The 23,065-nt window shown below is 39.8% G+C and overlaps 1 protein-coding gene across 1 annotated transcript in view; it reads right to left on the reverse strand.

The window, feature by feature from the left end:
- Positions 1–298: 298 nt before the first annotated feature.
- The window catches only part of HPS3 (HPS3 biogenesis of lysosomal organelles complex 2 subunit 1), a 33,344-nt gene continuing 10,577 nt past the window's right edge, over positions 299–23,065 (reverse strand). Inside the window, exons 5-17 of the mRNA XM_039489856.1 lie at positions 22,805–22,997; positions 22,481–22,562; positions 19,153–19,307; positions 17,646–17,754; positions 17,239–17,420; positions 16,738–16,918; positions 15,845–16,075; positions 13,708–13,893; positions 12,019–12,207; positions 11,083–11,187; positions 7,385–7,591; positions 4,450–4,540; positions 299–1,567 (exon numbers count right to left, since the gene is read on the reverse strand). Coding sequence (XP_039345790.1) covers positions 1,440–1,567; positions 4,450–4,540; positions 7,385–7,591; positions 11,083–11,187; positions 12,019–12,207; positions 13,708–13,893; positions 15,845–16,075; positions 16,738–16,918; positions 17,239–17,420; positions 17,646–17,754; positions 19,153–19,307; positions 22,481–22,562; positions 22,805–22,997 — 2,039 coding nt within the window. The 3' untranslated portion in view covers positions 299–1,439. The remainder of the gene's footprint in view (positions 1,568–4,449; positions 4,541–7,384; positions 7,592–11,082; positions 11,188–12,018; positions 12,208–13,707; positions 13,894–15,844; positions 16,076–16,737; positions 16,919–17,238; positions 17,421–17,645; positions 17,755–19,152; positions 19,308–22,480; positions 22,563–22,804; positions 22,998–23,065) is intronic.

The following is a 23,065-nucleotide window of genomic DNA, read 5'->3' on the forward strand; positions in this document are numbered from 1 at the left end:
ATCTAGTTGTTAGTACACTAGCAACAACTTTGCCAAGTTCATGTACTGGACAGTGGACTTGTAAGCATCTGCTTTAATATGTGGCCTGACTTTGGTTCACAGCCTCTGGGTTAGGCCTCAAATCTTGCCCCAAGCCCAGCACTCCAGGCTCTCTCTACTACAATATGAAAACCAATTAGTCAGCTAATTAGATTCTCAGATGGCTGATCCTTATTGTGATAGTCTGACTGCAATTAGCTCACAACTGTTTAGAATAGAGTTGTTAGTAACATTGTATAAAAGAATGCTTCTCTTACCATTGAAAAATATTGGAAAAACAGTTTAATACAATGAAAATGAAATATTCAACTTTAATTATCACTGTTCATACAATCATCCTGATAGTAGTTTTTCCCCACTGCATGGCAGTTGAAAGACCAAGGCATTTCCACTCAGAACACAGGGGGAAAAAAATGACCTTATAGTTGAGAGACCCCTTTTCAAAATACACGGTAAAAACAAAGACATCAGACAGTTAGTTTGGTGGTCCATCTAGAAAATAATGTAGCTGGAAAGAAGTGAACCAGAGGTGAAGATGCTTGTTGTCCATTAGAGATTGAATATAGTGATGGGAGAAGAGAAAACTAACAGCAGAAAATATCTGTGACACCTTACCGAAACATCGGTCACCTACTTACAGAAAGACAGTTATTTCTCTTGGGAACCACTTTCTACACACTTGATGAATAAGACTTGATCCAGCAAAGTCTTGTCCATGTGCATACCTCTAAGCATGCAAGCAGTCCTCTTAACTTGTTCTTCCAACCTGAATTCAAGTTAACTACTCAAGCATGTGCATATCTATAAGCACATGACAAGTCTCTAGAAATTCCACTTGGAAGAACAAGTCAATGAGACTATGCACATGCTTAAAGACACCCATGAGCTCACCTATTTTTGTGGATTGGGGCCTAACTAGCTGAAGACACGGGATCCAAGAGTGATAGCTTCCATTCCCTGCTTCACTTTTACGTGAACACTACACTGGGATAGAATTTTGTGCAACTTTAAGTAATACAATATTCCTTCTGGCTATATTTTTCTCCATTAAGAATTTACATTCTCACTCAGGAAATGTCTGAACTTCATCAACTATTTGGCTGAACACCACAATATTTAGTTCCATAGGATAAACAGGGGTCTTTTCGATTTGCCAGTATCAGTGACATTTTATCACTGGAAACACTTTTCTTTCATCTACAAAACTGATACTCAACCTGAAGTGGTGATTGTCATCGCATTATACAATATAATAAGACCACAACACAGAGGGGCCAGTTTTTACAATATACCCAGGTAGTTTGCAAGTAGATGGACTCCCACAATACTTCATGTACAATTCTACCATTTAGTTTTGCCTATTTATTCCAGTGCTTTCAAGTCCACACTTTGCATTGTGTTTAAGTCACCAATTTCTTTTTGCTGCACTGAAGTAGATGTGGCAGGAAAAATGCTGCAGTCCCATCTTCTGGTAGAACATTAAGGAAATCCCTTAGCTCCAGTTCCATGGCAACAACTGATAAAGTTTCTGCACAGGGAAAGAATACTATGTTTAAAATCATCTATATTAAGTGCAACACATTATAGATGTGATCTTTAACTTATTTTGCTGATTTAGTTATCTAAATATTGTGATTACAGTAAATTTAAGAGAAAGACGCAAATAGCAGTGGATACATTTGGCAACTGAGGAACAGTTTGAGATGTGAAGGTAGCAATTCAGGGTTGTTTATGGATGAAGTATTGAGACACACCACTATAACGTCTATCTGAACTAATCACCTCTACATACAATACCAAATCCTAGGTAGGTCTCATCTAGCACCTTCAGTGCTGTATAAAATTGAAAGAAAGCATTAAAATGGAGCTATGCTGGGCCAACTAGTATCTATTACAATGAGGTAATGGTCGGACAATGAGCATCTGACAACAGAAGTTTACCGCTTTTATGCTTCTGACAATGAGTGCTGCCATGCTCTCCATGGCAACCCAGTAGTGACACTCCTCTGTTCACACATTGTGCAGGTGTTGTAAAGGTCTTATCATGGAAAAAAATGACTAATTTTATTCAGCATTCTGAATTGGCTATAAAAGAGTCAAACCACTAGTCTATTATTTATTTCCTCCATAACAATGAGTAAGGGGACCACGGCAGCTGCCATGGTTGGTCACTTCCCCTTCAGCCAAGTTTCCAGAGGAAGAGGGGGAAAACGTTCCAGTCTCAGGAAGAGGAAAATCAAAGAGTCAGAGGGTCACTTCCTTTGGCTAAGGATTCAAATCCCTCAGAACAAATACTCGACTGCTTCCTTCTGTGTAATCCCAGTGACCACAAGCAACACAACACGGCTTCCCTCAGCCAAGAGCCCATCTATGAAGAGAGACAGTCCTTACTGTCGTTAGAGTCGCTGCAACCAGTACAGTTCTCAATACAAGCCAGGCCGTTATTTCCCCAGGTATTCCTTTCCCCTGGCTTGGCTACGGAAATAAGTAATTGCACATTACTTTCAACCGATAGTTCTGTGATGTCTTTCCCTGGAATAATTTTTGATTCCTGTCATGCATAATTAGTAGGGCTGTCAATGAGCAAAAAAATTAATCATGATTAAAAAAATTAATCGCACTGTTAAACAATAATAGATACCATTTATTTAAATATTTTTGGATGTTTTCTACATTTTCACTTTATATTTTTTTCTATTACAAATATTTGCACTGTAAAAAAAACAAAATAGTATTTTTCAATTCACCTAATACAAGTACTGTAGTGCAATCTCTTTATCATGAAAGCTGAACTTACCAATGTAGAATTATGTATAAAAAAAACAAACTGCATTAAAAAAAACAATGTAAAACTTAAGATTCTACAAATCTACTCAGTCCTACTTCTTATTCAGCCAATTGCTCAGACAAACAAGTTTGTTTACATTTACAGGAGATAATGCTGCCTCCTTCTTGTTTACAATGTCACCTGAAAGTGAGAACAGGCGTTCTCATGGCACTGTTGTAGCCGGTGTCACAAGGTATTTACATGCCAGATGCGCTTAAGATTCATATGTCCCTTCATTCTTCGATCACCATTCCAGGGGACGTGTCCATGCTGATGATGGGTTCTGCTCGATAACAATCCAAAGCAGTGCAGACTAATGCATGTTCATTTTCATTATCTGAGTCAGATGCCACCAGCAGAGGTTGATTTTCTTTTTTGGCGGTTTGGGTTCTATAGTTTCCGCATTGGAGTGTTGCTCTTTTAAGACTTCTGAAAGCATGCTCCACACCCTGTCACTCTCAGGTTTCGGAAGGCACTTCAGATTCTTAAACTTTGGGTTGAGTGCTGTAGCTATCTTTAGAAATCTCACATTTGCGTTTTGTCAAATCTGCACCGAAAGTGTTCTTAAAATGAACAACATGTCAGCAGACTCCGATGATATAACATGAAATAGACGGCAGAATGCGAGTAAAACAGAGCAGGGGACAATTCTCCCCCAAGGAGTTCAGTCACAAATTTAATTAACACCTTTTTTTTTTTTAAATGAGCATCAGCAGCATGGAAGCATGTTCTCTGGAATGGTGGCCGAAGCATGAAGGGGCACACAAATCTTTAGCACATCTGACACACAAATACTTTGCAATGCCAGTTACAAAAGTGCCATGCAAATGCCTGTTCTCACTTTCTAGTGACATTGTAAATAAGACGGCAATATTATCTCCTGTAAATGTAAACAAACTTGTTTGTCTGAGCAATTGGCTGAAGAAGTAGAACTGAGTGGCCCTGTAGGCTCTGAAGTTTTACATTGTTCTGGTTTTGAATGCAGTTATGTAACAACAACAACAACAACAAAACCCTACATTTGTAAGCTGCACTTTCATGACAAAGAGATTGCACTACAGTGCTTATATGAGCTGAGCTGAAAAATACTATTTCTTTTATCATTTTTACAGTGCAAATATTAGTAATCAAAAATAATATACGCTGATTTCAATTACAACACAGAATACAATATATATGAAAATGTAGAAAAACATCAAAAATATTTAATAAATTTAAATTGATATTCTATTGTTTAACAGTGTGATTAAAACTGTGATTAATCATGATTTATTTCAATTAATTTTTTTAGTTAATCGTGTGAGTTAACGGCAATTAATCGACAGCCCTAATAATTAGTTTAAAAAAATAAGGATGTATGCAACAATTTTGGATGTGTGTAAATGCTTACTGCACATTTCACAGTACTACTCTGCTAGTCTCTGCTGAGTTACATTATGTGTAGAGAAAGACCTTCCTCCCCAAACTGAATGATGGTAAAATGCCATGTCACAGCTGTTTCTAGAGGAAACAGCTTTCAAACACTTTAGATGCAGTACACAGGCTTTCGTGTATAGCATTCAGTTGTAAACCAAGTTCTTTACCTTTCAGCGACGAGATGAGAATGGAGTAATCATCTCCAACATATCTGGTTCGTTTACAAAGTTCAGGAAGCAGTTTGTTCCACCACAGAGCCTAATTCATCCAAAAATAAACCCACAGAAGAAAAATAAGTTAGTGGTGACTATGATTAGTAGGTTGTGAACACAAATTTTTAATAAGTACTTTGAACTAACATCAAAGATGGTACAAAAAACGGTGGTGTAAGTTGAGATGGGCTAGTAATTAATTAGTCTGCACAGTGCTTTGAAATGCAATGTTTTCAGACTTCAGTGTGATCCTTTTTAACCCAGCAAAATATAGTGATGATAGCACCCCCTAGTGCCACTGAAGATAAGGCTGTGCCTGTTTCTGACAGGCTGTGAATGTGGTTCAGACAAACTAGTGCAGGGGGGGAAAAAACGTGAATGCAGTATTATGGTTATGGATTTAACAAATGAGATAAGTCTCTCATTATAGCCTGGTGCAGTGTGGGTAAAAAAAGCTTTCTATGAGAACTTTATGCTCTTATGTTTCTTGACATACCCCTTAATCTTAATGTTGCATGAATACACCATTTAAATTTTAATAATGCAAAAAGCTATTAATTTTGTGTTTACAAAGACTGAGGGGAGGAAAGAAAACACTATCCATCTCTCTTCAAACTCTGTGTCTCTCTCTTCTCTTTGCCTGCAGTATTGCAAGGCTACAATTACCCCAGATATTGGTTTTCTCTGTTCCACTTCTTGATCAAGGGCCAAAGGGAGCATACATGAGCCTCAACTGTACTGACTGGGGGTTCTAGCATTTCCATTTACTGGAGTGTCTTCCCCTTGGCTGATATATTCAGCAGAAGTTATGTCCACTATTAACTGAACATTTTTCAGAGTGAAGGGAGGCAAAGAGCAGACTCCCCCAAGGATCTGTACTGGGACAAGTGCTATTCAGCATATTCATAAATGATCTAGAAAAGGGAGTAAACAGCAAAGTGGCAAAGTTTGCAGAGGATACAAAATTACTCAAGATAGTGAAGTCCAAAAGCTATCTGTGAAGAGTCACAAAGGGATCTCACAAAACTGGGGTCTGGGCAACAAAATGGCAGATTAAATTCAGCGTTGATAAGTACAAAGTAATGCACAATGGAAAACGTAACCCAACTATACATACAAAATGATGGTCTCAATTAGCTGTTATAACTCAAGAAAGATCTTGGAGTCATTGTCGATAGTTCTCTGAAAACATCTGTTCATTGTGCAGTGGTAGTTAAAGCTAACAGAATGTTAGGAAGCATTAGGAAAGGGACAGATAGAAAATTTCAATGCCACCATATAAATCCATGCTACGCCCACACCTTGAATACTGCTTGCAGTTCTGGTTATCCCATCTCAAAAAAAAGGATATATTAGAATTGGAAAAAGTACCAAGAGGGGCAACAAAAATGACTAGGCATACAGAACAACTTCCATATGAGGAGATATTAAAAAGACTGGGATGGTTTAACTTAGAAAAGACAACTAAGGAGGGATATGATAGAGGTCTAAAAATCATGAATGGTGTAGAGAAAGTGAATAAGGAAGTATTATTTACCCTTTCACATAACACAAGAACCATGGGGCACCCAATGAAATTGATAGGCAGCAGGTTTAATACAAACATAAGGAAGTACTTCCTCATACAACACAGTCAATCTGTGAAACTCATTGACAGAAGATGTTGTGAAGGCCAAAAAATATAACTGGGTTAAAAAAAGAATAGACAAGCTAAAGTAGGATAGGCACATCAATGGCTGTTAGCCAAGATGGTCAGGGATACAACCCTATGCTCTGGGTGTCCCCAAACCTCTGCTAGAACCTGGGACTGGACAACAGGGGATGGATCACTCGATAATTGCCCTCTTCTGTTCCCTCTGAAGCATCTGGCACCAGCCCCACTGTTAGAAGACAGTATACTGGGCTAGATGGACCATTGGTCTTACCCAGTATGGTTATTCTTATGTTATCAGCTAATTGGCAAGGACTGGGGAAAAACCATGGCAATACTGCTGGAGCCTTGACCAGAATTGGACAGATCAAGTTCTTCCTCAAATATTATAGGCCACGGGGGAAGGAAGCATGAATAGACTCAAGTTCCTGCTCATCAGTGGTGCAACATCAAGCAATGAGAATACAGTTCAGATGTTATTAGGGAGCAGGGAACATATTTAATCATGGCATTTTGAGACATTAATAATGATCTTTTTTATTGTGGCAAGTTTCACGTGAAAAAGTTCAGCTGCTTCTGAGTTACTTGTAAGCCAAAAAATACTCAGCTTTCTCTGTTTACAGCAGATCAGTGTATTATTCCCCTCTCTGCTTGCAAGTAACTCAGCCATCTTAACATTTTTTCCACAACCTTAATATAAAATAAAATATCACACCTTCAGGATGAAACTAAACTGGAAAACCTCAGTCCAAAGAGTTTTTCAGAAAGACGGTCTATAATAAAATGCCATGTATAATCCATATTTTTCAGTATAAGTAACTTTGACCAGGAGCATATGCAGTAAGAACTACCATCATAAAAACACAAAAGCAAAAATTGTACATTTATATAAATGTGACTTGAACTCAGTCAATGAAATCTATGAATTTTAAGGGTAAGGATGAAACTCCTATCTTGTCTCATTAAGCTTGTGCACTGCAAGTGTCTAAGCAACAGGTATTTATGACTTTAGGTGCTAGAACGCTTAGGCAAAAAGGGTCTAACCCTGGCTCCCATTAAAGTCAATGGCAATTTGGCCATAAAATTCAATGCAGGCAGTTTCAGGCTCAGAGTGAGTTAAGGATGGGAGTTTCAACTTTAATAGAAATCTGTGCCATTTGATTATCTCTGCAGTGTAGTGCAAATTCTCCTATGCACAGCTAACAACTACTGAAAAGAAAGGGAAAGAAAGAAGCTCACCCGATTTTCATCTTTCAGCTCATGCTGGGCATACGGTATGAGTGCTTCAGGACACTTCTCTAGGAGCTTGTCAATGGATTTCTCATACTCTCCTACCCCCGTAGTGCAAAGAACATGGACACTGAGACCAGCATTACTGTCTTCTGATAATGGCTCCAAGAAAGGCAGAACTGAAGCTATGTCGACTGATGGACCACATAAAAGAGACTGAGGACAAGAGGAAAACTTGCCATTTGGATGTCAAAACAGACAAAATGCTCACATGCGCACAAAATTAATTTAAAAAGAAACAGTTTTAAGTCTTTCTGATACTGCTTGGTTAAACAATTAGGCCAAAAATACTGAGTAGAATATAAGCCTATATGACTATTATTTACATAATTCTTTGATCATTTCCTCTCCCATCGTTTGCACCATTCCTCTTTCATGGTTCAGTTTGACTGACGGAAGTATTGTTTTAACAACAGCTTTACATCATATCTATATTCATCAGCAACACACTGGGCTATTTAGCAAGAGGTTTAAACAGCCTTACTTCATTTAAACCCAATGTGAACTAAATTCTGCCCACCCTAAGGGTAGGTCCATACTTACCCGCCGGGTCGACGCGGAGAGTTCGACTTCTCGGAGTTTGAACTATCGCGTCTAATCTAGACGCGATAGTTCGAACTCCGAACGCACTCCCGTCGACTCCGGAACTCCACCACCGCGAACGGCGGTGGCGGAGTCGACGGGGGAGCCGCGGAGTTCGATCCCGCGGCGTCTGGACAGGTAGGAAATTCGAACTAAGTCGCGTACCTTAGTTCGACCCCCCCCCCTCCCCGTAGTGTAGACCAGGCCTAAGAATCAGAATCACCTAAGAAGTTATGCTGGATTGTTTGATCATTGTAAATAAGGCCTCCACTAAACCTTATGTAGTTCCTGTACTCAGTCATCTGAGCTGCCATTGCTCTACAAGAAAGTACACAGCCTTGGTATTGACAGTTCACCCCAACCCCCTTGATTTAAAACTACAGTTTTCCCCCTACAGCTGAGATATTACTCAATTTATTATGAGTCACAGATCCTAGAGAGCACCCCCCAGCCCCGGTAGCTACCCACTAGGACTGCTCTGAGGGGAATACAAACCTTTGCTGCTCTGGATCCCCACGATGTTTCAAACTCCTACAGCCTCAGCAGGCAGCAGCATTGGTTCCTCATTTGGTGCCTCTGGCACATTTCATAGGCGTTGACCTTCAATTACCCTCTCTTGGAAATGGGGCTCCTTGGCCTACCTGCCCTAGGCCTGCACGGACCCAACACACCCCTCCCCCAGAATTCCACCCAAAGATGTGACGCTTCTGGTTTACAGGGTAACTCTCTCAAGGGCCACAGTAGTAGCGAAGCAGTCAACTCATAGACTTTGCCCATTCTAACACCCGTATGTTCTTTTATATTTAATAATGTAAAGCACAGGAGAGTACAGCTCATTCAAAACAACAAACATCTGAAACTGAAACGTCCCTCACTTTCTAGCTTACTCTTCTCTTTGAGTCCTTGGGGAATCATCTGGAAGGCAAACAGGTAGGGAGTCCCTCCTCACGCAGGCTGCTGCATGCTAGCTGGTCTCTCTCGCTCATGGGTCTTATGTGAGCTTGTTCTCTCCTCGCTCATGCTGCTTCTTCCGATGTGTTTATTTAACCCTTTTCTGATCACCTGACCTTTTTTGTTCTTCTCCTGGAAACTTTCCATTACTCCCACCACCTTCCCTGCTTCTTTCTGGAGTAAACTAAACTAAACTGGTTTTCTAAGGACAGAGCTCACCCACTGTCCCAGATGTTTGCACCTAAACAGGGTTAAGTCCTAAGTATCTTCTTATTGTATCTGCCTGGTGCATACGAGCTACAGGCCCTGTCAGCAATGGTGGACCCAATATACATACAGCACTCATGACACAGCAGATTTTCATAATACAATTTCACAATATCAATCAGAATTCATAAGTTGTACTGAGATAGCCCCAAATCATCACACCCTCTTAAAAATATCTATTGTGTGTTGATGGTAACTCCCCTCACCATCAAGAAAGATGCATTTCATGCTATATTTATCCCATTCCAGCCACTAAACCACCTTAACTCTGTACAGCATGGCAGGACATGTGCAATATCCCACCCCTGAACACCCTGTCTTGGCTGGTTAATGGATTAGCCAAAGGGACAACCTGAAAGTCAAGAAACAGCATGCAACAACTAAGGGCATGTTAGTGCTCAGGCAAGAGCTATACAGAGACAGGTAATTCCATTTTGCAAAGGATTTTGATATTTCACAATTTAGTTTTGCTCCAATCTGGAATGAAAACCAAAAAATTTAAAATTCTCTGCGAAAGCCCTGGGGTCCCTGCCTCACAGGTAGTCTGCCTGGCTAACTGCCTGGGACCCTGAAATCCCGGGAGCCCAGGCTGATGTGAAGCTGTGAGCTAGCTGCTACCAAGCTCTTGGCTCCCATCAGCCCACCTAACAGGCTGCTGAGGGGCCAGGATGGCAATCTGGCAGGAAGCCTCACACATTTCCAATAAAAGCCTGGCTGCTTTCAATCAGACCTCAAACCATCTCAGAACGTTTTGATTTTGACTAAAGGGCATTCTCCACTGGAAAAATGCTCTGTTGGAGAATTTCTGACCAGTTCCACTCAGGATCAAGTTCAAGTCTCCTCCTCACCACCAAGGAGGAGACTTTCCAGACACCAGAACATGTCCAGGACCCCTCATGTAGACAAAATATACTAAATTTCCATTATCTCCACCCACTTCCACTCCTTCACTGTTTGGGGGAGGGACCGCTCAGTAGTTTGAGCATTGGTCTGCTAAACCCAGGGTTGTGAGTTCAATCCTTGAGAGGTCCACTTAGGGATCTAGGGCAAAAAAAATCAGTACTTGGTCCTGCTGATGAAGGCAGGGGGCTGGACTCGATGACCTTTCAGGGTCCCTTCCAGTTCTATGAGATATACCTATCTCCATATTTTCCTTTTTTCTTTCTTTCTTTTGACCCCCAAAGAAGCTTCTTCTGCCCATTCTGGCAGCTCTCTACAGACAGGGGCGGCTTTAGGAATTGTGCCGCCCCGAGGAGGGCGGCACACCGCGGCGGGCGCTCTGGCGGTCGCCGGTCCCGCGGCTCCGGTGGACCTCCCGCAGGCACCCCTGCGGATGCTCCACCGAAGCTGCGGGACCAACGGACCCTCCGCAGCCACGTCTGCGGGAGGTCCACCGGAGCCGCGGGACCAGCGGACCCTCCGCAGGCATGCCTGCGGGAGGTCCACCGGAGCCGCCTGCCGCTCTCCCGCAGCACGCTGCCCCAAGCGCACGCTTGGCGCGCTGGGGTCTGGAGCCGGCCCTGTCTACAGAGTTTGAATAAAGTCCAGTTGCTACACCAAGCAAAATATTACTTTCTATTCACACATGTAACCTAACACCCATTAACTAAGAAAACAATTTAAATGGTTGCATGACTGAAGCACTGAAATTCAATTTTACACAAATTAATAACAATACACAAAAGGTAAAAGAACAATAGACATTCACAAGGCCCCAATTCTGCAAACCCTTGGGCACACATAACTTTGATAGGTCAACTCCAATGTTTAAAGGTAAGGGATATGCTTAGGTGTTCACAGGAGTAGAGGCCTAAGTTGTAGAGAGTGAAGATGTAAGAGCATCATACCTGTAGTTTTGAAAGATCTTCAGGATACTTATCACATGCAGGTCCCGATGACATTATGAAGGTCACCCAAGGGAAAATTAACCCATAATGATTACAGGAGTTTATCTAGAAAAAATATTTCAAATCAATATGGTCACATATGAAACCTATTCCAGTGAAGGAAATCTCTGAATAAAGGATGCCATTTTAGAAAAGTAGCTATTGTTTCTATCTTGGGTAAATATTCAAACTAGAATAAGTGAATGAAGTATGCCTTGAAGCCTAATGCGGTCCAATGATTTATTTCACATTTGTTAGTTAGAAGCCTCTCCTACCACCCATCAAACAATGCAAGGCTTTAACTTTACATCCAATGCCTCTGTTACTCCATTATTAGCTAGTTAAAATTACTATGTGAGCAGTTCAGTTGGCACCTTCCCTGCTCGTTTCTCAGATAATGCATCTAAAACTGTGTTAAGTTTTCCACCCAAAAGGGTTGGGAAAGCCAAGTTCTCCTGAAGTTAGATCTCTCATTTAGCTCCAGATTAACAGATGATCAAAATCCAAATATTCTAAAGTAATGTACATGTATCAGTTATCCATGTTCTGGGTCAAGTTCATCCTTGAAACACTGCAGTGTCAAAACTACAGGTAATCTAGTTTCATGTCAGTGCCCCTTGATGTCAGGAACTGGAACTGACAAACATGCATGCATTTTCCACAAGACAATTTGAAACCCCCACAACAGCAGCATTAAGGATCTGTTAATCAAAAGCCAGCAGTTCTTTGCAAGAATTAGCATTTGGTAACTCAACACATAAGTTTATCTGCTCGCATTCTCACTACTTTTAAGGACAATTTGTCCAGAATTAAAGCATTGCAAGATGGTTTTGTGACTGAATATTCCCTTACACTCATTGTCTGTCTCATGCAAATGTATTTGCAGTTTATAGTTACCAGATCCTCTGTTGTTTTCAGTGGTTTGGTATCAGGAAGCTGCTTCCTCAATAGTCTCCAAATATACTGTGAAGTAAGCTTGAATAAGAGCTTCTGGAGTATTTCTTTCTCAGAGCCTGCTACAAGGAGGGCTTCCCAGAAGTCTACTAAGAGCTGAGGGGTAGTACCTTCCTTCTTCCCACACAGCATCTGAGCACCACAGAAGATCAAATATTAATGAAAATCAAGATGACTATTACATTGTCTCATTGTTTACCTGTACTGCCTCGTCTGTCTATATCCAACAGTGTCATGTCTTAAATTGTAAGCTCCTTGGGGCAGGGGACCGACTTTGTTCTGTGTTTGTACCTATCCCAATGGGGTCTCGGTCCATGACTAGGGCTCCTAGGTGCTAAGGTAAGATAATAACAGCAGCAACAGAAGTCTGAATGAACAAAAGTTTCAATGGACGAAGACTAAGTCTCCCTCTACTCGTCATAGATGAGTGTGTTCTTGTTTTTGTGTAATCCTGATGTGTTTCTAGCATATGTGATGCCAGATACTGTGGTGATGGACAATGCAGAAGTGCATGCAACAGATTTAAACTCTTGATTCCTTAATGTATAGGTTTGGTATGCAAGAAAAACATTCCTTTGTGAGTTTTTATTCTGCTATCAACGGTGGTCACATTGTGAAGTGTTTAAAGAGCCAAAATGCTGGAGCCATCTAAAATATGTCCACACCTAAGCAAGTCCCCTTTGAAGAGTCATTCTAATCAGAGAGCTGGGGCTAAGTTAAAGGAAGCACCCCCCAGTTCACTTGCCAGTGGGAGCTAATCGTAGGGCTCTGTGAGGAGTTTGGAGGACTGCACCAAGGGGGACCCCATCACCACTGAACCTTTCCTTGGGCTTTTAAGTGCTGGCCAGACAGGTTGGGGACCTTGATTACTGCATTTACTACATTAACCTTAACTACACTGTCAGATCTTTAATTTTATGATGAAAATTTAGATTGATCGAAGTAAGATCACAAAAGGTCTGGGGGTGCAGTGAGGATGGAGATAATTTGGCTCTAAAATGACTGAAACCTTTATAATGAAGAATAGTCAAGATCTGTGGAGCAGGGAACTCCTTAGTTCTAATTCCTGCTCTGACAGAGGTCTCTTTTGAGGCCAGGAATAAGCCACGTGTTCTAGTTTTTCTATCTGTAATGTGGAGATAGGCCCACCTCTTTCAGGTTTGAGAGGACTATTTACTTCATTTGTAGAGTGTTTTTGAATATGTACATAGAAGATTAAGTAGCGTTACATCTGACTTGATACCCTTTAGAAAAGGATTTGTATGCTATGGTATTAATCCTGGCTGCAATTTTCAGAAGGGAGTTATTTACACAATTCCTATTAAATTTTGATAGGCGCTGGATGCCTACCACCCTTTGAAAATTCCAGTCTCCAAGATCAACGTGTGCTTGGTTGAACTGAGGGATGCAGAACATAAAGACAAATGTAATGCATTTCTTTGGCTAAATTTAATGGCTGGGCCATTCACAAAAAGAACCAGTTTCTTACTCCAGTTAAAATTTCTATCAAGCTTAGTAACAGAAGCCGCTGGGCTTTCATTACGTTTTTTCTGCTGTAACTCCAAGGACCACTCTGATTGTTTTGGTCACCGCTAGTTGTTAAAAATTCAACAACCCTGCAAACAGACAAACCTCGAAGTAAGAGTCTGCTTCTTCCAATTCGATTTTACTGTTCTCATGTAAAGCCAACATCGAAGCCACCAGCAACCCAGGCCATGTCTCCTTCAGATGAACGGCAAGTTCGGTTGGAACAGTCCGTCCGTCTCTCTGCTGCATCAGAAGTCTTGGTTCCCCAATAAAGCCATATGGCAGTCTCATCTACAGACACAGCCATTTACAAGTTAGGCAAAGAATTCAATTCTTCCAAAGCTCAGGGCTTATTCAAGCAGTCTAGATTATGCAGGTGAAATGCAGGGAGGATATGGGAAGTGAACTATATCCCTTCTCACTGGGTCAAGCCATGGGACTGTAGTACAGCACTCCACCCGCTGCTACTTCAAGCTATGCACAGGAGTAATGGCTTCAAAAACTCTGCATCACTTGTGTGGGCACTTGGGCCACTGGGTCTGTAGAATCTTGGCTCTCAGCCATGTGTGGCCCACAGTGCCGCCCTATACATGGCTGGCATCCAAGGTGTGCCGGAGCTGCAGGCCCATCATGTGCCTTATATGGCACAAGGAGTTTGCGCTGGTCCTCCATACTTCCCCCTTAATGTTGTACCATTTTATTCCCCTTGTTCTTGCTCCCTGTCTTAGGGATCTTCCAGTTCCATAAGTCTGAACTTTACTCTCTCTCTCGATATAGGGCGCGCGCACACGCACACACACACACCTAGACTTGACTGTAAACCAAAACCAATGTATTAGATGCTTTTGAAATGGCTTTCAATGGGACTTGTGCTCCCAAATCAATAAGGTGCTTTTGAAAATGCTACCCATGAATAATAAAAATTATTTTGCAGCAGTATATATTGTAATAGCCCCTTTTTATTCATCAGCTGCTACTATTTATGCAGCAAGCATAAATTATCATAGATTAACCTGGCATCTGAGGCTCTCTTTACTCTCTAGGACCTATCCTGTTCCTCATTTATATTACCTCATCAGTACTTTTGCATCCAGTTAGAAAGAGATGATCATGCTTTGCTGCGGAAGAGACAGCAGGTGGTGCTGAACAGCACTGTAGCTGATTTTCTAACATATCCTAACCTCCACACTCTGCAGTTCAGAAATCAAGGCTGAGCATGTACTTAGTGATGGTTCTGGCATCAACCCCGGGCTGTGATGCATTCATGGGCTTATTTTCTCCCCAAAATTAGACACTTCTGACTTCCCTTCCAAAGCCATTTTTAAACCGGATTTAAAAATACAAAAGGGATGAGCTAACTCAATAGCCTGATGCAGGTCCAATATCTCTTCCTCTCTTGCAATACTCGTCTTTAAGTGCCCTGACCACCCCGACTAATTTGTGGCCTTTAACCTCACACATGGTGATTTGGACTGAAACATCAACATCGGGGTCAGATTTAGTCAGAGTATAATGACCTCCCTTCAAAGTGTCTGTAAATCCATCCCATCAACAACTGATATAAAGCCTTGCTGCACTACATTTCCTTCCGTTAAATAGGATTCTGCTCTGTGACTGCACCAAAGCACATTCTCCTCCTCTCTCAATAAGGACAAAGTCCCTTGACTACAGTCTAATAGAAGAGGGCAGTGGACTGGACACAGGGAACTCTCCATCCATGGCATGGACATCCTGCCCACAGCTCTTCACACACGAACACCAAGACCTTTCGGTGTGCAAGCCAAGGGTCAGGTGGGACAATGCAACCTATGCTCTGGGAGGGAAAGTGTGTGCTGGGTGGGGGGGTAGGGAAGGAGGGGGGACACTGCAAGGGCTGCAGAGGCTACTATGCTCCAACTAATATTTACTTTATTTACCGTATTTTGATTTTAAAACACTTGAGTGTTTTGTGATTGTTAAAACATTTTAATTTTAATAATATTTAATATTAAAGCAATAGTTTAACTATGTGCCCATGTGTATATTTATGGGAATTCAAGCTTCCCTGGAGCACAACCTAAACAAACCCAACACATACCCCTTAGCCCACCTCCTCCCAGATGCCCAATAAAGACCATTAAGTGTGTGGGGGAAGAGTAGGATTTCCCCCTGCCATGAGACATAAACCCAACTCAATTGGTTTGGGTTTAACAGAGAATCTGGTACTAAATGGGAAGGTGACTACATGGGAAGCATTCTGTACCTCTGTATAACAGTCCATCTCATTTTTATATGCCTCTAGGTCTCCCATTTTCAGAGCCATGGCAGCTTTGGTTAGTGTCAATACAACTGATGGCACAATCAGTTCCACTTTCTGCAAAAGCTTCATTGCCATCGAGGGACATACATGCTTCATGCATGGACTGCAGAGCACATGGGGCAGCTGGTTTGGTTCAGCAAGATGGAATATTTGGAGCACTTTGGCTGCTGATTCCTATTAAAATAAAAGCCATTTAACATAAGCTTAGCCTCCTGAATATACATTGGAATGAATAAATAAAATCAAACTACTGGTGTGTACAAATGATACAGACTTGCTTTCAAACACAGTTGGTAAGCCGTAGCGGTAGGGGCAAAGGAACACCACCTGACAGCATGTCTGCAGAGAGATTCTGTCAACTCAACCAAAATTCCTCTGAAGGGCTGGGAGAGCAGGCATGGAGTTTCAGCACCCTTTAAAAGGTGGCATTTGGAGATGTGGCTTAGGCTCAGTTCATTACATTGAGAGGGGTAGCAAAAAAAGTTTGGACGGAGACTTTCCTAGCATGTCAGTATCCCCAGACTTGGCTGGAACCCTGTCTCTGGAAAACGTTTAGGCATCATGACAACGAAAAAACACAATACATTCTTCTGAGGAGAGTCCTGAACAGGAAATATCATTGGTAATCTCTGTGTTTATAGAAATTACATCTTGTTTATATTTTGTCAGCAAAACTAGGATGGGTCCCCCTTGTGCCTCTCACATGCAAAGGAGAATAATCATGAGCCAACAGATATGGAGATTTCAAAATTTAAGCAATGCTTCCTTTATAAGTGTCCCAAGTTCCTCAGAATAGGAAATAAGCAGTAGATTAAAGAGAAAGTTCCTATTCTTACTTTGCTTAACTCTTCATTTAAATCTTCATAAAGAGAATGATTTAAGTAAAAGATAAATCCTTTTTCATATTTCTGTGTTCCACCCTCTACCACTGAGTCTATTCTCTTCAAAACTTCAGTTATGGATAAGCCAGACATCTTGTAGTAAGGCAGGGCAAGATGGGAATCCTTTGTGTCAAACCTGAAAGCAATGGGGAAAAAAGAATTGGGGACCTTTGCAGCAATAATCTTACAGAAAATAAAAAGATTTCACCCTGATCCATAAAGTGTTTGAGGCTGGAGACATTTCAGCATTTACATTTCTACTCCATACTTAAGCCAAGACTACAAGTCTAATGAATGAAAAACCAAACTGAGATGAAAATCTTTACAGTCAGCTCAGAGACTGTATATGCAATACAAGTGTAAATGGTGACGAGAACAAGCGATCCCAACATTCTTAAAATTGACCTAGGAGGACACCCTGGGAAACCCAAAATTAACACCTTTCAAAGTACAAACCTGCTGTAACAGTCTCCTAGGTGAGCACAACTTTCTCTGAATGCTGCCAGGAGCTTCTCTTTCTCTTCTGATTCCATCAGACTGGGATCCATCAGAGCTGCTCTGACCAACAAGTGAGCCTCACTTAGAAGATGGATGCAACTCTCCGTTCTTACATTTTCATATGTCTTACTGTAGTCTACCTAGAACAAATTAAAGAAATACTTAGGTCTTTAGCCCACAAGGCAGAATGTTTATAAACAGTTTTAAAGTTGGCAGAAACAACAATTTTAAATCTTGACTGATTACATACTACAGTATATGCATGAATACATGATAGGCTATCTTGAGCAATGAAGTATCTCAGACATCTAATCCACAACATGATGCTTTTATCAACAATAATCAAAACAGGAATTGAGGAATACCATTTCTTTGTAAAGCTGGATTGTTGAAATAGTATTCACAATATATAAATTCCAGCCAGGTTCTGACTCAGGTGGAGTCTTGAGTTTGACACTGTCAGCCTTTTTGGAACTGAAATGAGAGAAGTAAAAGAATGGAGCCATTGCTGTCCAAATAAAAAGTATGTGACTGAACACAAAAGCTTTATATCACTGACATACTAAACTGGTATCTGCATGAAGCAAACAGAATCAGGAACAACTCACACACATGTCCATAGATATCTTTTAGATCTTGTCTACATCTGAAAGTTAATTTGGATAAAGGTAGGGAGTTAAATTGCTATCCCTAAATAACTCCATGTGTAGACAAGACCATAGGCTATAAGGTCTCGTGGGCAGGAACTGCTGGACAGATCCTTAGCTGTACAATTTACATCACTGACTTCAATGGAGCTAAAGATTTATACCAGCTGAGGATCTGTACCTATGATTTTACATGTATCTCACACAGCATTCAGCACACTTCTACCACTTCAGTAACTTTTACGGGGAAACTATAAGACAGTGGGTCAAAAAACAAAAAAAAACTTGAAAATTATTTTTTTCATCTCAGGTGTTGGCAAGGTCCCTAATATTTTGAAGTTCTAGTATTCTGGGAGGTCACTACTTAGTTCACTATTCTTGGATAGTTGTACTTATGCCATTTTCTTATGTGATACGATGTGAAGTTATTTAGATACCTTTCTTTTCAACTGAATATAGCTGCTGAAATATAGTTACATGTTTGAATCAATTGGATTGATAAATGTGTTGTTCAGACAGCTGTGGCAGAGAACTCTATTAAAAGCCCCTGCAATATAGAAAGTAATGCATCATAATCAGCTTTCGGTTGGAACTGTGCAACCCTAATGACTTCATACATGCAACAGAGCATATTTTGGCCCAACGACTGCTGCTATTGTTGTTATACCTCACTACAATGACGCATTAGACTTTGTTCTCTGGGACAGAAGTACACTGTCCTCCTCAGAATATACCCCCGCCTTTGGCAATATATGCCCCAAAAATCCCCACAAGAGAATGTATGAGAACTACACCTTGTTCTGTGCTGTGATACATCTATTTTGGTATTCTAGAATTTATCACGCAGAAACACAAATTATCTATAATGTGTATTTAACGTAAAAGACAGTAGGGATAAAAGCATATTTATTTCTAATAATGTAACACACTGCCTCTTTGGAGGGTACCAATTTTTCAGCATCTTGAGTAATTTATACACTAAGTTACAGACATTTATAAGCCTTCCTCTACCCTTTCCACAATTTTACAAGACAATCCATTGGAATAAGGACCATTTCATTTGGTGTGCTAAGGCTCAATAAAAATTCATAATCTTGATTACTATTCTCATCCTGAGACTAATTATATTTCCAACAGATACTGCCCTTTCATATACACTCCTTCAACCCCTAACAAGCCAAAATTGCCTCTTCCATGAAATTGAACACTGAAATATAGCACTTACAGGACCCTTCTTGGAGGCTTTCTTCTTTCAGTAATATCTTCACTATCTGCCTTAGTCAGAAGAATTACATGGTTGTTGAAGTGACAAATAGCTTTCAGCCCTATAAAAAGCTGCATTCTTAATGTACAGACATCTAGAGACACAGGTGGGCAAGCCTGTAAAGAAAAGGATTACTTTAGGGTTAAAGAACTATAATTAACAAGATAGAAACAAAAAATCTGAATTCATAGGTAGGGTTACATTTTAAACTATTTAAAATTACATACAAAAAAACGACCTTAAAAGAACATTATTGTTACAAAGCCAAGAACTCAAAAATTAGGAAATGCCAGAATTACAATTGCCCATAGAGTGAGGATTGTAAAAACAAATAAACCAAACCTTTTTTAAAAACATTGGGAAAACATGTATTTCCCTAACCTTATTCTTGGAAGTGGCTGAACAGGTTTAGCTGAAGCTTCCCCAAAAAATTCAGCCTGAAGCACTCCACATATAACTTTGCCAAACTTAAGCCATTCAGGCAGCTATTTTCTAAGGAACTGAAAACAGCAGGGTGGATAAATGATTAATATATGACTTTATTTAGGTTTATTTTAAAATAATAAACCTCTTTAAAATATATTTGAAATTTAGGACAACCTATGTTAATGACTAAACTCACTATAAAATTATTTATCATTCAAATTAAAAAAGTTTGTATCAATGAGACCAATTTTTTTAATGAGTTAAAGAGTGCTGCTTTTTAAATCATATATAGTATCAGGGGAAGATGTCTAACTTTGAAGTCAACTTAAGCTTCAAGAATATGTCACAATGTCATGTACTGCAGAAAGTATCTATGTTATTTTTGGTCTTTACAATGGAGCAAATATTGGTATTTAAATTTTTTAAATAAATATTTTCAGTTTTTGTTGTGAGGAAAGATTTTAATTTTAATTATTTTTATTTATTATATTTGTATTTTCAGTTTATCTAAGAGACAGCATATTTTCTTCATTTAGACTAGTTGAAAAAGCAAGAAAGGTTGCTTTCCTCTTCCAGTTTGAATAAAATCTGTGAGGAAGAGGGGCAGATCTACTAAGTCTTAGAATTTGAACGATAGGAGGCTAGATTTTCAGAGATATCTAGGCACATAGTGGTATTTTCAAAAGGGCCTAAGCAGGTTAGGCACCTAAATTACACTGCTTTCAATGACAGTTAGGTGTGTAATCTGCTTAGATACTTTTGAAAAACACTACTATGTTCCCAATATAGCTTTGAAAATCTGACCTATGGCAACCAGAAACAAACAGTCCATTAACTAATTACGAAGGAACTTATTAACTGCTTACTAAATCAGTTTTTTAAATGCAAAAACATTTTTGATAAGCATATTTTTTCTTCAAAAAAAGAACAGGAGTACTTGTGGCACCTTAGAGACTAACAAATTATTTGAGCATAAGCTTTCGTGGGCTACAGCCCACTTCATCAGATGCATAGAATGGAACATATAGTAAGAAGATATATATACATACAGGGAACATGAAAAAGTGGAAGTAGCCTTACCAACTGTAAGAGGCTAATTAATTTAGATGAGCTATTATCAGCAGGTGGAAAAAAACCAAACAAACAACCTTTGTAGTGATAATCAAGATGGCCCATTTTAGACAGCTGACAAGAAGGTGTGCATACCCTGAACTTTTAAAGTAGCTTGATATAACTAGTACATTTTAAAATGCTGGTTTTGTGAAACTTTAATCCAATTTTAATTCCCATCCAATTGTAGTTTGACAAGTCCTGAAGGGGGAAATCATCATGTAGTAAATAAGTGCATCATTCACTATAACGATGCAAAAATTAAGATTTAACATGCATTTATTCAGCTATATAACTGCTTAAAGAAATGTGTATAGATACAGTGCATCCGCCTGGTTAGCAAAAAGTACCAAATTTAGTGTAAAGGCTACATTAGCTGCAAATCAACATGCTTTAATGGTTGTACCCATCAATGAGAACAAATGCAAAACAAGGTTAAAACTGATTATTTAAATCAGTTTCCTGCTTGCTGATTTAAATTGTGATTAAAATCAGGGATTTAAAAAAAATCCGAAACAACAACACACAAACAATCCACCCTGAACAACAGGGTTTTATAACAGAAAGTGTCAGGCAATCTTAACTACAGGAATCCCAACATGAGACGCCTATAGTATATAAACTAACAAAAACACCTTACATTACACACAATATTCTGTAATAGAAAACTTAATTCCCGATTCGCTCAACTCTTAAACTGGTTTCTACCTCTATCATTTAAGCACTATTTTATCCTATATATTGGGCCTAAGGCAAAATGAGTCAGCCTGACAGCATTTTGGATGAACAGTTTCAGGAGAATGAGAAGATGGTGTGTTCCCAAAGGATTAAACAGGCATAAAGTGAATCCACTTAGTCAAGCAACTATACCTGGTAATATTGACTATCAATCAAGTAGATGATGTGCTTCTTGGAGAAATTGCCAAGATTTCTCCGAGGTTATTTTAGTCACACACACTCTCAGTTCAGACTTGCATACACCATTTATATGAAAGCCACTCTCATATTGAAAAACACCATCTATTTCACAGCAGAGTGCCTGTTCAGAGCTCTACAACTTCCCTCTCTCAGCAATTACATGCCAACCAATATATTTTAAAAGCATACAGGAAAAAATATGCTTAAAACATACTTCAACCTGTCTGTCCTTATAATAAATATATAGATATTAATTCAGTCCTGCATAATTCAACAGTTTAATACTGAAACAGTTTGAAGAATGGGAAGTCTAAGCCTCTAATGGATTGAAAACCTTACTTGTCAAGACTCAAACTCAGAGGCCTATGTTTCTCCTACAGCAGATGAGAAGAGAGGGCTTCCAGGTATATTTGCTACATCACTTTAGGCTTCAGAAAAGTAATCAGCTGCCACAAGGTGAACTTTGAACCTGAATTCAGGTCTTGGCAGGAAAGTAGGCAGTCACATCCCATTATTATTAGTTAAAAGTTACAAACATAAATTCACATTTGTAAAGCCTTCACAAATATTCTGTTAATGATTTAGGATTTTAAGGAGCAATAGTATATCCTGTTTCAGCTACAACTTCCACACCCAGTAGAACAGAGGATTGTACCACTGGAAATATTAAAGTCAAATCATTAATGCTTTCTTGTGTTACTAAGTTCTATAGGCTGAAGCAATTAAGTAAGATGTAAAGAGAAGGCATACAGCAGTGTGAGGAAGATAATTGCCCTTTGGTACCCATATTTGTTTTTTAAGTTTTGCATCTGTCATGAGACTATTAGGAGCGCACCTTCATGGTTGTATCAATGTATGGGTCCTCCTCACGAGCTGCTGCTGCACTGCATCGTACTGTGAAACACTGCAAGCTGTTACTAAGGCAGAGAAATGACAATATTGATTAAAAAGAGGATTTGGTTGCTTAGTTATTGCCAGAGTACACGTGTATTCAAAATTTTCCCTTGTGTGGATTGAGCCATAGAGAGGAAGCAGAAGCACTGTCATACAAGCAAACCTAGGAAGTTGCATTGAAAGGTGTGAAGAAGACTTACTTAGGGAGATGATGAAAAGCACAGAAGATCAGTGAACACAAGAATCAAAAGTTATAACATAGTACCTTGTAATAACATGTAGGAATTGTGGGGTAAGAACTGCCTGCTGAGATTTTTCCGAGTACTGATAGGTAGAAAGCAGCTCTACTAAGCTCCCAACGGTATAGAGATACCCAACATGCGGCAAGGAGAAAAAACAGAAGACACTCAGCAATTCTTTCTTGGCTGCAGTTTTTCCATTGACTGACATGGAACTTTCTGTACATAACAATAAAAGAAAGTGATTGCTAATATTTGATTTACCATGTACTTTACATTCCTATCTA

Source organism: Mauremys reevesii, linkage group 9 (assembly GCF_016161935.1).
Source record: "Mauremys reevesii isolate NIE-2019 linkage group 9, ASM1616193v1, whole genome shotgun sequence".
Lineage (NCBI taxonomy): Eukaryota > Metazoa > Chordata > Testudines > Geoemydidae > Mauremys > Mauremys reevesii.